The following is a 15162-nucleotide window of genomic DNA, read 5'->3' as shown; positions in this document are numbered from 1 at the left end:
TATTTTTTTGTTTTAATTAGGCTTTAAGTCCTAATTTAAAATGTTTTCTTTGTTTTGTACAGAAAAAAAAATTTTAAATATTGAATTGAATCCTTAGAAACATACTTAAAATAATTAATTTTTATTGACAAAACTTAAATTACATATCTGTTCATTCATTATTTTTTATTAAATATTTAACTTGAACAAATGTATTCTACTTTCTCAATATATTTTTAGTATTATTTATTAAATTTTAACATGAACCATGCTTTGTATAATAATTTCGAATAGTGAACAATTAAAGAAACACATAAATTATTAAACATTTCCACATGTCTTTTAAAGCAAGAATAACACGTCTTCCGCATAAGAACCTGAGGTTTATCACATTAAAATACATACCTGAGAAAGCCACTATATTAAAGCAGGATAATGATATTTTTCAAAGCTACCTACATGTTCATCCTAGCAAGTCTCTTAACTCACCCCCTCCACCACCACCACCATCAACCAACCACAAGTCTTAAGCATAGCTAAGCTAGACATAAAAACTCTTACTGCAGGTAGCTATCCTATCAACCCTTTTTCCATTAAAATAGGAATTTTTTAAATGACAATAAATATCCAAACATTGTATTTAAGTACACAGTCTGGAATTTCTTCTTCATTTCTTGCATGGCAAAAAAAGGAAGTTAACCCTCCATTATACCTGGGATGGTGTTGTTGTGTATGGTATAAGCATATAGACAGACCTACCTTACCTTTTACCTTAAGCAAGTTGTCTCAAAGGATTCGAAGTGGGCTTTTATAGCCATTTATAAATGAAAGTGTAATTAAGTGTCACTTTTAAGCCATCAGGAAATTACGATTTTCCTTTTCTAACACCTGATGCAAAATAGTCCTTTCCGATTAAGTCTGCTATTTTAGATCCATCGTTCGTTAGTTACCTATGAATGTACTGCTGTGCATACATACGGTTATAAGTCGGTCGGTGTCTCGTTGTTGTTGTCGGTGCCGTACAATTCCCCAAAGTGTGCGTTTGGTCTTAGTCTTAGTCTTTGTCTCGTTCTCGGTACCCGTACTTCTTTCGTCTTGAGTATTCTTGAAGGCATATCAACTAACCATACTCCTGCTGTTGGATATAGAACTTTTCAGACATCTACTCCATTAGTTAAAGAGTAGAAACCGCTCCTAGGTATTTCTATCATGGATTATTGTTTTATTTTAGTTGTCCAGAGAAAGTTTTCTACTATCTCATTCCCTGGGAATTCTTAGATTTGATTATGGAATATCGGCCTGGATACTGGACAGTCATTTTGAATGCAATAATTGTGATAAGAAATAGCTTTCTAATTTTTTTTTTAAATGCTAAACTAATGCTTAAAGGCGTTGCTTAAAAGTTCAATTTCAGTTTTGTTCATTTCGATACAATTCTTCAATATTAATTTTCAAATCATGCAGATTTAAGTTCAATAAATACTTCTTAAGGAGCATTATGCAGACAAAATCTTTAGTTTAGTTTAATCTTAAGTTTTAGTTTAATCTAAAATTCTTGCACTTTGAGGAATGCTGGGAACGAAATGATGATGATATCTATCAGAGTTAAGTGGAGTTAGCTATAATTTAAAAGTTAGAAAAGTTCTGATATAAAAGTTTAAAATTGAAAAAAAAAATCGACAATCCCGCAGTTCTGTTATCAATTTATTCCTATGAGGATATCGGATTTAAAAAGAGATATCAGTGGTTTTGTGGAAGATTTGGAATAAAGAGTCATAAGTAAATTTCTTCAATTTTAAAACAATTTAAATAACCAGATCTTGAAAATGCATCTGAATTTGATAAATGAAACTAGTAGTGTTATTTGACGAAGAATTATGGAATTATAGAACTAAAAATTGAGTTATATGATTCAATATGTCGGCAAATAAATAATTCAAAACAGTCAACTTCTACATTAGCCTACGCTGTCAAGTTTGGGTTAGAATTAAGACTTCCAGAACATTTCGGAAATCTCATCTTACTATTAACATCCTTTCTAAACTAATTACAAATTATAGAACAATTACCATTTTCAGATTAATTAATTTCTTTACAAAATGTTAATTCTCATAAAATTATCGAATAAGACCTTTTTTAGCTCAAATATGTAGCTTTTAGCGCCTAAAGAAAAAAATATTGAAATTCCAGTATTTTTAAAGACATTCGATTTTTCTGCCAACAATCTTTTAAAACTTGCACTAAAATTAATAAAAATTCCGTTGAAATGGAGCGAACTTTTTTAAAATAGCCTTTATTTCACACCTTTTTGCAAAATCGACTGTCTTTCGAAGGTTCCAAAAAATGTATGTTTGTTGAAATTTAACAATGAGAGAAATTTATCTGGGGAAGAATTTGATAGAAGGGATATTCACTTCAAATAAATGTTATTACACAGATAATATTACAGAAAGATACAGAAAGGACTCTCAAAAAATAAATTGGGTGTTTTTTTACCATACCAATTTGAGAAAAGATGCTATGATGCGACCCACTTTGATAACTTTCCATCTCGTCTATCGATTTGTCTTGCTTATAAGTTTGTAGGTTTTAAAAAAATAAAAAAATACTAACAATATTTCGCATATAATGAAATAGTTTGATTTCGAAATCTATTTTATTTTTGCTAAAGAGATTTTTAGTCGTTAACCAATTTAATACCATTCTTAAAAGTTTTTAAGTCTTGTATAAACAAATACAAATTGATTGAATTCAATGTCTTCTATTGTTCACGAGATCCCGAGAATCGAACAACAATTTTTATTAAATTTGCGTACTATTTTTTGTAGAATTTATTTTTTTATGAAAAACAGACTGTTGGACTTTTATAAAAATTCCTGAATGTCGAAAAATATTTTATGTGAGATAAAATAAGTTTAAAGCCGAAATTTTTAATTTTTAACTTCCCATAGGAAGTTATTGTAATGGGTCCGATTTGTCAAATAAAAATGTTTGACATTTCTCGACGTTTCAAGGTCCCTAGAGTCGAAATAAAAGATTTTTAGAGAGATGTCTGTGCGTGCGTGTGTACGTACGTTCGTACGTCCGTACGTTCGCGACGTTTTTCTCGTCCTACATAGCTCAAGAACCAGAAGAGATATCGACTTCAAATAAATTTTGTTATGCAGATAATAAGGCAGAAAGATGCAGAAAGGGCTCTCAAGAAAATTACATAGGTGGTTTTTTTTACCATAGCAGTTTAAAAAAAGGTGAACATTTTGGTTAACCCTTAATATCTTACTTACTAAAAACGCTAGAGACTTGAATTAAATTTTTTATAATATATTGCAACGTGATATCAAAGAAATATATTTTTTGGAAAACAAAATCCATTTAACGGTTTTTTTATAAATCGAAAAAACTGAAAAAAAAAAATTGTCACCTCCAAAATTTTGCGACCAAAATATGATTTCATCTCCAAAACAATTTTGTGCAACGAAAAATAATGTTTTTGAAATCTGATAAAATTTTGATGAAAATCAAATTGACAGTTTTTTTTTTATCTTAATATATAAAAATCCAGTGTCATATGTATGTTCCCAGTGAACTCTTCACCAAGTCAACCGATTTCGGTGAAAGTTGGCATTTTATGTGTAATTTGGTCTAACTTAAGATATAGGATAGTTTATATTTTGAGTAATGGTCTAAATTGTTTACATATGAGTTGCAAATGAAAAATACTTTATATAAAATCTACTGTTCTAATTATATATGATCATTATGTTTTCTAAAATATATCTTGACTTTGGAATAAAATTTTTATTATTCTGTTTTTGTTCTTCAAGGAGACAAATATTTCACCAATCATTATTTTTAAACAGGGTTATCTTGACTGCAAAATTGTATATTTTTTTTTATTTTGATTGAATTTTAACTAACAATCCCTATTCTCAGTACAATGCCACCAAAAAAATCTAACCTTCACAATGCCCGTAGCAAAAAAGCTCGACATCGACGTCATGAAAGAGCACACGAATCAGTTGAGCTTTGTAGTTCAATTAAATGCATTAAGTACATTTGCAAGTACGTCAATAAGGGCAGTGATTTAGCCATGTTTGGAGTACAAAACATAAATGAAAATGACGAAATAGCACGATACCAAATAGGCAGATACATTAGCAGCAACGAACCTATCTGGCGTATACATACTTAGTTTTCCCATACACCATAGAGAACCATCTATCCAACATCTTGCAGTGCATCTTGAAAAGGGTCAACGTGTATATTTCGGGATCATGACGAAATCTAGAATGCCAAAAATCTCGAATGCCGAAAATCTCGAAAATAAAATAAAATTATCTAGAACGCAAAAATCTAGAATCCACAAAAATCCAGAATTAACAAAAATCTCGAAAGACTCTATCTAGAAAAAAATCTCGAAAAAAAATAAAAATTCGAGGTTTTTTTGTTATGTATTTTGAACAGTTAAAACTCAATAAAACACAAATACATACATCGGTTTACCCAATATTTTATTTTCTGAGAAAGAAAAATAGTTGCAAACAATAAGAAAATCAAAACAATAAACAAAAAAAGAAAACAAAAACAAATTAAATATGTATTTTAAACAAAATAAAAAAAAAAAACAAAACAAATACATACTTAATACAATTATAATAAATTTGTGTTGGCCGCAAGACTTCTTAGGAACCCAACATAACTTGAGTAGCAATGTGCAATTGTATGATTTATAACTACTTGTCAACTATAAGTTTGTTAAGGAGAAGTAAGTTATCCAGAATGTATGTTTGAATTTTTGAGACAATGTTTAAAATTCGCGCGAATTTTAAACATTGCCTCAAAAATTCAAACATACATTCTGGATTTTTGCATTCGAGATTTTTAACTTCCCATAGGAAGTTATTGTAATGGGTCCGATTTGTCAAATTGAAAATTTTGACATTTCTCGACGTTTCAAGGTCCCTAGAGTCGAAATAAAAGATTTTTAGAAAGATGTCTGTGCGTGCGTGTGTACGTACGTTTGTACGTCCGTACGTCCGTACGTTCGCGACGTTTTTTTCGTCGTCCATAGCTCAAGAACCAGAAGAGATATCGACTTCAAATAAATTTTGTTACACAGATAATAAGGCAGAAAGATGCAGAAAGGGCTCTCAACAAAATTGCATGGGTGGTTTTTTTACCATAGCAGTTTGAAAAAAAGGTGAAAATTTTGGTTAACCCTAAATATCTTATGAACCAAAAACGCTAGAGACTTGAATTAAATTTTATATAATATATTGTAACGTTATACCAAACAAGTATATTTTTTGAAAAAAATCAATATAACGGTTGTTTTTATAAATCAATAAAACTGAAAAAAAAAATTTGTCACCTCCAAAATTTTTCGACTGAAATATGATTTCATCTCTAAAACAATTTTGTGCAACGAAATATAATGTTTTTGACATCTGATAAAATTTTGAGAAAAATCGAATTGACAGTTTTTTTTACAAAAAATAAAAACCTAAAAAAAAATGTATAAAAGTTGGTAAAAATTGATTTTCGACTCAAATATCTCTTCAAAAATTTTAAATATTGGCTTCAAACTAATTTTATTTCAGAGAAAATATTGTTTTCAATATTCAGTAAGTTTTATATAAAAATCCAACAGTCCGTTTTTTTTCATTAAAATCTACAAAAAATAGTGCGCAAATTTGGTAAAAATACATATAGACAAACTTTTGAGCAAGAAAAATCGACAGACGGGATGGGAAGTTATCAGTGTCGGTCGCATCCCAGCCTCTTTTTACTTGCGACATATAGGAACTATATGGCAAGTTTTGCATTCGTGCAAAATTTCGAACTCGAGATTTTAATCAAACATGATATTACGATGGTAGAGAAGTGGAAAAAAGTGGGTCCCGCGATTCCGTCCGGTCGGTTTTGTCTGTCTGTCCACGCTCCCACAGCCTAACCATTGGGTCGATTGAGTTCAAACTTGGAAGTTAAGGTTTTGAGCAGATTCGCGTTAAGCGTTTTTTTTCATTTTTTTTTTAAGAACAAAACTAACAGTGGCCCCCATACAATTTTTTTGGTCAAAAACAGAAAATTCGAATTTTCTCAAAAACAAACCGATAGATTTTTTTTAAATTTTCTCCAAAATTTTATTTTTTAACTTGGCTTCTTTTTATAAGAAAACCATATTTTTGTATTGCTCAGGAAAGGTACCGCTCATAGAACCGTTATTTTGTTTTTTAATTTTCTCAGCAACTTATGATCCGATTTCAATAATTTTTTTCTGAATGAGCTCTTATATTGCTTTAACAATATTTGATTATCAAAAGTGCAATTTTTTATTGTTTGGATTTTTAAAAAAATATTGAATTTTATTTTTTCAAAATTCGATATCTCGAAAACGGGTCAACATTTTTTTACGAAATTCGAATGTATAGCGTATATTAATAATCTCTAAACAACTGCGTACCAAAAATATTTTTAGAACAAAATTTAAAAATTTTATATATAAAAAATTAATTTAAAAAAAAACCGCTCTAACGATTTTCAAAAAAAATTTTTAAAAATCAAATGCTTTTTTATTTATAAAATGACATTTAAATTTTTGAAGACAAACTTATTTTTCGGGCGAAATTTCGAATCTTAAAATAGTTTTTTTTTTTTAATATTTTAACTGTGCATGAGCCCGAAAGAGCGCATTATTTTAACAAAATTGTAATTACATTCCTAGCTTTTATCTAAATTAGTGCATAGTGCAAATTCATCAACCTTCATATGGAAGCTCTTTATGTGAAAACATATCCAAGGTTAGATCAAATAGAATGAAGGAAATTGTGTAGACTTTTTGGGTCGAAAATTATTTATCTCCCTTACTCTGTTGGCTGCTTATGGGAATGGAAATAATATTTTTTTCTCGCTCCCTCTGAATTTCTCCTCATTCGATACTAACGCCAGGCCAACGACTCGGTATCTGGTCGCCCTCAAAGTTTCTGCTCATGAGAGTACTATGGTTTTCATATACAAAGAACGTGCGGTTTTTTTGACAAATCAAATGGCATTTATAACTTTGAAGAGAAACTTATTTTACAGGTATATATTTAAATCTTATATAAGTACTTTTTTAAACAGACTCTTAGCATACAGGAGCAAGTTCGTGCGACCCAGGCGTGCATTTTATTTTTTCTAGATTTTGGCATTTCGAGATTTTATTTTCGAGATTTTTGTTTTCGAGATTTTTTCCATTCTAGATTTTTGTTTTCGACATTTTCATATTCGAGATTTTTACTTTCTAGATAATTAGTTTCTAGATATCGTGGTAGACCCGTATATTTCACTGAAGAGAATTTTTTTCAAAGAGCATTTGAACCACCAAAAACGACGTTAACTGGATTTTTCTTACTTTGTCAAAAAACTGATGCCTTTGGCCAATTCGCAAGAACATTAATGTATATTCCATGCTATTTTACATGGAACATGTCAACTTAAAAAATGGGAGCCACGTAAAAAAGGAGAACCACATCCTTCTATAGCAGGTGTATTTAAATATCCAAAACAACGTGAATGCTTCTTTTTGCGTTTGTTGTTGGTAAATGTTCCTGGACCAATCTCTTTCCAATTTCTACGAAAAGTTAATGGTCGAGTGTTCAGTACGTATCAAGATGCATGTCGTGAGTTGCAACTTTTAGAAGATGACAATCATTGGGATCTGACACTTGCTGATGCAGCTTAACGTCCTGGAACCGGTAAAACATTTTTGATATCGTTGATCCTTGCGAAAGTACGGTCACAAAAGAAAATTGCAAGGCATAGCTGCTACTTTGTTAGATGGTGGTCGAACAGCACACTCTGCTTTTAAGTTACCACTAGATGTCAATAAAAATCCAAATGCTATGTGTAACATCAAGAAAAGGAGTGGAATGGCTACAGTGTTACAAACGAGTTCAATCATAATTTCGGATGAGTGTACCATGGCTCATTAACATTCACTCGAAGCATTAAATAGAACTTTGCAGGATTTAAACAATAATGACAGACTTTTTGGTGGAGCTATTCTACTATTATCTGGTGATTTTCGGCAAACATTGCCAGTGATTCCTCGCTCTACTTTTGCTGATGAAATGAATGCATGTTTAAAACAATCATTTTTATGGAGAAACGTCAAAACACTAAGGTTAACAAAAAACATGCGAGTACAACTCCAAAATTATCCGACAGCACGAGTATTTTCTCAGCAACTATTAGATATTGGAAACGGTGAAGTGGAATTTAATCAAGATACCCAATGCATAAGATTGCCAGCCAATTTCTGTACTGTTGTTGAAACTAAAAATGATCTGATCGAGAGTGTCTTCCCAGATATAATAAATAACTATCTAAATCACAATTGGCTCAGTAATCGTGCTATTTTGGGAGCAAAAAATGTTGATATAGATCTAATTAATTACCAGATACAACAATTATTACCAAGCGATATAATGTCGTTTAAGTCAATCGTAGCTACTGTCGATGAAGACGAGGCATTGAATTTTCCAATTGAATTTTTGAATTCTTTGGACATCAGGAATGCCACCATGCAATCTTCGATTAAAAATTGGATCACCGATTATTCTTCTGCATAATTTGAACCCCCGTTAACTATGCAACGGTACACGTTTGGTAATCAAACAAATCACCGGAAATGTTCTCGAAGCAACTATTTTGGCAGGAAAGTTTAAAGGAGAAATCGTTCTGTTACCACGCATTCCAATGATTCTCAGATTCTCCAATACCTTTTAAAAGACTGCAATTTCCTATCGGTTTAGCTTTCGCGATGACTATTAACAAATCACAAGGACAAACAATGTCTATTTGCGGCTTAGACTTGGAGAATCCATGTTTCTCTCAAGGGCAATTATACGTGGCCTGTTCACGTTAAGAGAGACCATCGAGTTTATTTGTTTTGACAAAAGACAGGCTGACCAAAAATATTGTTCATCGATTGGCACTTCAATAAACTTTAACTGTGATTTTATTTAATTTATGTTAATCATAGTATTTATTAATAAAATAAAATTAAAGATGTTATGTAAATTAGTGTTCAATTTTGTCTATTAAGTCCTTCCTTAATTACTCAGCCACAGCACCGCGTGGTCGGGTCTGCTAGTAAAAAATAAAAATCCAAAAAAACATTACTCAAAATTGGTAAAAATTGAATATATGCAAATATCTTTTCAAAAACTTGAAATTTGGGCTTCAATCTTTTTTATCTTATAAAAAATATTGTTTTCAACATTCTGAAAAATGTTGAGAAAAATCTAATTCAAAGATTTTTTACAAAAAATAAAAACCTAAAAAAAATGTATAAAAGTTGGTAAAAATTGATTTTTGACTCAAATATATTTTCAAAACTTTTAGATATTTTCTTTAATTTACTTTTTTTTTACTTTCAATAATTATTGTTGTCAACTTTCAGTAACATTAAAAAAAAACGAATTGATAGTTTTTTTTAGAAAAATTAAAAACCGGAAAAAAATAACAAAAGTTGGTAAACAATGATTTTCGACTCAAATTTCTTTTCAAAATTTTGATATAATAGCTTCTTATTAGTTTTTACATATAAGAAATATTGTTCTCAACATTAGGAAAAATTTTGAGAAAAATCGAATTGACAGGTTTCTTACAAAAAATAAAACTCTAAACAAAACAGTATTAAAACTTTGTAAAAATATATTCAGTAATATTTATATAAGAATCCAACAGTCCGTTTTTTCATAAAAAATAAAATGTACAAAAAATATTACGCAAATTGGGTAAAAACTGATACGAGTACATAGACAAACTTTTAAGCAAGACAAAGCGCCAAACGGGATGGGAAGTTATGAGAGTGGGCCGCATCTCATCCTCTTTTTTTTGACAGGAGGAAATCTTCAAAAGACACTTGGCAGTATTCGACACCAAGTTGTGTGGGACTATTAACCACTAAAACAACCTCCTCATCAGGACCAATCTTGAAGGATCGACTACAGATTTTTCTTTCTTAACTTTGTACAAACACTTTGGGGGAAGTTTAAACTTATAATACTTTCCAATGTTTTTTAGACCATAAGCTCATGAGGGTTGGATCGTCTTAATCTCCGAACATGGTTTCTTATATTCAAGACGGACTACATTTCATAATTAGTATGACTTTGCAGTCTCTGGTTGTGCGATTCAGCGTATTTTTTAACAACTTCTGTAACCATTTCTATTTGTAAGCCACGATGTAGGTAGGTATTTCTTATGTACCAAGGTGCATTAACTATTCCACGAAGGACTTTGTTTTGGAATTTTTGGATGTTTTCGAGCGGTCCAAGCTCTCAATGTGCGACTGCATTTTGTAGTTTTACTGCTGCCTTAGAGACACATTTGTCGGGTACCAAAATTACGATATCAGCTGCTAAAGTAGCCATTATGGTGTGATTACCAACTGGACTATCCCTTGTGTATAGTAAATACAGGGTAGGACCTAGGACACTTCCTTGTGGTACACCGGCTTTTATTTTCATCAATTCCGAGTATTCTTGATCGTGCCTTACTCTAAACAATCGGTCTGAGATGTACGATTTTAATATTTCAAAGTACTGCCTAGGAAGATCCCTTTGCAGTGCCAAACCTTGTCAAAAGCTTGAGCAACATCTAAGAAAATAGCTGAACACACTTGTTATTTTATGAACTTGGTCTATCGTGAATGCCAAACTGATGGTTTGGGAATAACCTTCTTTCTTCTATGATTTTGCTTAGTTTCTTCAGAAGCGGTTTTTCAAAAACTTTTGCCATAGTTGGTATAAGCGATATTGGTTTGTAAGCCGTCACTTCTGTAGGTGGCTTACCTTGCTTGGTATGACAATTACTTCAACAGTTTTCCAATGGTGCGGGACATACCGGTGCTTAAGGCATGCATTTGTTATATATTGGAGTTTTATGAAGGCTTTCAATGGCATTTCTTTTATAACCTGAGCAGTAATTAGATCGTAACCTGGTGATTTTTTATTTGGTAGTTGATGTAAACACATGCTTTTTATTTCTTTAAGTCTTACAATTGGTATTTCACTTTCAACAAACTGTAAGCTATTTTAAGCCGCAATTGATGAGTATGGCTTAAAAACATTCGCAAGATGTTCAGCGAAGAGGTTAGTTTTTTATTTCGGGTTACCGATCCATTTTCCATCTTGAGAATTCAAGGGCGAGTTTTGTAACTGCGGTCTTTTCAGGCGCTTGGCTGCTTTCCATAACGAAAAAACGGTTGAAGCATCAGTCGTTAAATTGTTTGTTGTTTATACGGTTAAACGTTGTTTTATCATCTGCCATTTTCTTCAAGCTCTATTATATCTTTTCTCTATTATCAACTCTCTCATCTCTAAAGGATATTTTATTTAATTTTGTCTTCTATTAGAAAATGTTGGAGTACTTACCTCAGCGTTCCACTTCATGGTCAATTTGCTCGATATCCATGTGAGATCTTAAATTTATAAAACATAAAAGGCTTTCTTTAAAATCGCCCCAGTTTGTTTTCTTATTTACAAGCTTTGGATTACTTTTTTCTAGTACTTCCGATTTACTTAGTGATACAATCACTGGAGTATGATCTAATGACAGGTCATAATTACCTTCGACACTAATGTGATTTCGTTTGATTTCTTTAGCTATGAAAAAGTCAATAAGGTCTGGTGCTTTGTTAGTATCGGAAGGCCAGTAAGTTGGCGACCTGGAGGAATAGAATTCGCAATTGTATTTACGGCCTGCTGGGAAAAGTCTTTTGCCTTTTGAGGATATAAGTCTTGAACCCAAATGGGTGTGTTTCGCATTGAAGTCTGCACCAACAAGAAAGTTATGCCCAAGAAGATTAAACAGATCTGTATAGTCATCTTCTGTCGGGGAGCTCCTTAGTGGGCAGTATATAGCTGCTATCTTAAACTCTTTCTTTTTCATACCAATACTAATAGGTGTTACTTGCATATTTTCGCTAGTAAACTTGGTTAATTCATAATGTTTTAAGCTTTCTTTTATAAGAATAGCCGATCCACCTCTTGCCTTGTCAGCTGGACGTGGAGCGTGGTAACATGAATAGTTTTCTATTACATTATCTACACTTTGTTATTGGTTAATAACATATTTTAGGTTAACCAAAATGTTGACCTGTTTTTTAATAGCTAGGTATGGTAAAAAAACTGCATACTTATAATTCGGTTTTCAATTTTTGAACATTATGTCATTAAAATGTCTTCCGTAGAGTTGCACGCACTGTTCAAAACTAAACCTCGTCTAACGTACCACAGTAAAATTGATTCAATTGCGATGATTTCTCGATAAATGTTTTCTTTTATGATCACTAGAGTTCCGGAACCTTTTGTTTGTTGTATATTCTCTCTTTGAGGTATCCTCATAACAAAAATGCATTATAGTTAAGTCGGGGGACCTCGGTGGCCATATGATATCCCCAAAGCGATTGACATTCATTGAATCTCTAGCCGTGTGTGCGGTCGCGACATCCTGTTGGAACCACGTGTGCAGTTAAACGACGGATGAGCCTTACAGGTTCGTCAAAAAGAAATCTGTGATCATGTGTACACTCAAAAAAAAACATTGTTGTCCGAAGAATTTTCCATTCTTGTAACATTGTAATTTAAAAATTGTTGGCTCAACAAATAGCTGTTGAAGCAAGAACTCATTTTTGATTTTTCTAGAATCAAAAAGTCAATTTAAAAATAAAATTCTTGATTTTTTTAACATTTTTAAGCATTTTCAAAAATGGAAAATTGTTAGTCTAAGAATAAAATGTTTGTTTTAAATATTTTTTCATGCAAAATATTCTATTAAGAATCAAATTTTTGAGCCAACAATTCGTTCTTCAGCTAACAATTATTATCAAGAATGAAAAAAGTTGGAATAACAATAAAAGTTGTTGGCACAAGAACTGCATAATTGAATCGTTTTTTGTGTATTATAATTGCAACTGTTTATTTAACAATCAATTCTTGGGATATAAGTATAAATTGTTAATTTTCCAACAACTAGTTCTTGGCACAAGAATTTGTTCTTAAAACAACAATTAGTTCTTGAAACAACAATTTATTCTTAAACTCTTGCAAACCTAACTGTAAAATTGTCTCGTAGAAGAAATGCAAAAAGCAATGAAATCATTGTCTTGTGAAATGCGATCGGTACAACATTAAATAAATTAAGGGAAATAAATTAAACAAATAAAAGTGCGATCGGCGCGTGCAAGTGTTATAAGTGGAAAACATTTAAATTAAAAATTTAAAATGGCGGAAGAAGAACAAGTAGTGATAAATCATATCATATATTTTGAAATAATAAACGTAACTATGCAATACTTTAGGTCGACGTAATACCATGCTGCCAGAGTGACAAAACACTTTCCATGGTATCACAATGGCTTTCATCGGATACAATGCATGCCAGCTCTTCAACGTCTTCTCAAAATGTCTTCGAATTTCGAGGAAAACCAAATACAAATATCGATTTTAATATTAAAGAAATATTGCAAAAAACTGTTGCTGGAGACGATATGATTAAAGCATACCAACAAACGCCAAACCTATCTAGCACTGATCAAACCATCATATCTAGATGCATTGTCGACCATTTTCATCACAATGGTCTAAAAATGTGTCCAAAAACCATGAAAAGTGTAGCTAAGGAAATAGTAAAATTATTTCCAAATGAAGACGAACGTACGTATTACGTTCCGCGGGAAAATGAAAAGCAGCCATCGGGAAAAATTTTTGACAGGTACTTTAACGTCGGATACAATCGGAAGAGAAAAGCTGACTTGTCAGTAGCAAAAAAGATAGCCAAAAGCACTACTGATATTGAAAATGATGCGAGTACTATATTTCCGAAGAAAATGACAACATGGAAGTCGAAGAGTTTTTAAAGAAAAAAGAATTTCTGTTATATAATTCTCCTGAAAACGCAAAATCTTTGTGGGAAGAAACATCTAAAATGAGAATGAAGGAAGAAAAATATCCAATTTCTTCATTTTTAACTGCATGGCCACGGTATAAGGACACAAATGCCGAACAGCTAATTAATGTTGACTTCAACACATTACACCCGGGAAAATCTAATAAACTCTTCGAAAAGTTCTGCGAGTTAGAAAAAAGGGCAAACAAGGTTTTTTTCCCATCATCAATCAAGGAAAAACTCTTTCTTGAAATGTATAAGAAAATGGTTTCGCCCGAGCTTTGTGCCGGTAATTATATAATATAATATAATAATTTTATAATTTGACTGATAAAATTCTTTTTTCAGATTCGAAAAACTTTTTCTTTTTTAATTTGTTGCACACCATCTTAATTCCGCCAAGGATTAGCAAAACTTGCAAACCATCAATTTCTGATGCACAAAAAGATATGTTTGTTCACTTGGTAAGCTTAAATAATTTTAAACATAAGGAGGATGAGCTGCAATTCCAAGCTATTTCGGAAAAACTTAAGTTGCAGCCAAAAATTTTTGTCATTGGGGAGTCTTTGGAAAGCTTGAAAGAATTTTATGTTTATTTGGAAGGCATACGCTATAAAGTTTCAACGCTGCTCGATGCTATAGATTTAGTTGTTAAGATTTGATTCCTTTTTAATTTAGATTATACTCAAAAAAGCAAATATGTGTGGTTCTTTTTGCAAGAATATATATACGAAATTGTCCCTGACGAAAAAATTTCAAAAATAAAAAACATTATTTCAAAATTAGAAAATGTCAACATTGAATAAAGATAATTATAAAAACACACATATTTGCTTTATCTGTAAGAAAACTTTTCAAAACTCAAATAAATTTCTCATTCATTTAAAAGATGATCATAGGACTCCAACACACTATGAATTTTCTTGTAAATATAATTCATGTTACAAATTCTTTCAAACTATTTATAAATTTAAGCATCATATTTTAAAACACGATAACAAACAAGACAGTTGTAATTTTGAAATCAGTCCTAAAAGAGTAAAGACCATAGCACCTACTATTTCAACCAATGAAATTCATCCGAATACCCAACCACGTAATGATTCTGAAGAATGTAATGTTTTGCTACAAGCCCAAAGTTCTTCTTGTCAAAAACCACCTCAAATTGATCTTAATAAAATAAAAACTAACTTAACTAAAGCAGTAATTTCCTTTGCACTCCAACTTTATACAAAAGCTAATGTA

The 15162-nt window shown here is 31.4% G+C and overlaps 1 protein-coding gene across 1 annotated transcript; it reads left to right on the top strand.

Moving 5' to 3' along the window:
- The first annotated feature begins 13253 nt into the window (after nt 1–13253).
- Nucleotides 13254–14819, top strand: LOC129953807 (uncharacterized). The gene is made up of 4 exons (XM_056067277.1): nt 13254–13271; nt 13331–13789; nt 13840–14206; nt 14266–14819. The coding sequence occupies exons 1-4, from the start codon at nt 13254–13256 to the stop codon at nt 14577–14579; spliced, it is 1158 nt and encodes a 385-aa protein (XP_055923252.1). The 3' UTR covers nt 14580–14819.
- Nucleotides 14820–15162: the final 343 nt, after the last annotated feature.

Source organism: Eupeodes corollae, chromosome 1, assembly GCF_945859685.1.
Source record: "Eupeodes corollae chromosome 1, idEupCoro1.1, whole genome shotgun sequence".
Taxonomy (NCBI): Eukaryota; Metazoa; Arthropoda; class Insecta; order Diptera; family Syrphidae; genus Eupeodes; species Eupeodes corollae.
This window is presented reverse-complemented; position numbering and strand designations above follow the sequence as displayed.

Bases quoted from the DNA above. Each gene is read 5' to 3' on its own strand.
- LOC129953807 (XM_056067277.1), top strand. The intron at 13,790-13,839 runs GTAGCAAAAAAG...AAATGATGCGAG, and splicing joins AGAGAAAAGCTGACTTGTCA to TACTATATTTCCGAAGAAAA. The intron at 14,207-14,265 runs GTAATTATATAA...TTCTTTTTTCAG, and splicing joins TTCGCCCGAGCTTTGTGCCG to ATTCGAAAAACTTTTTCTTT.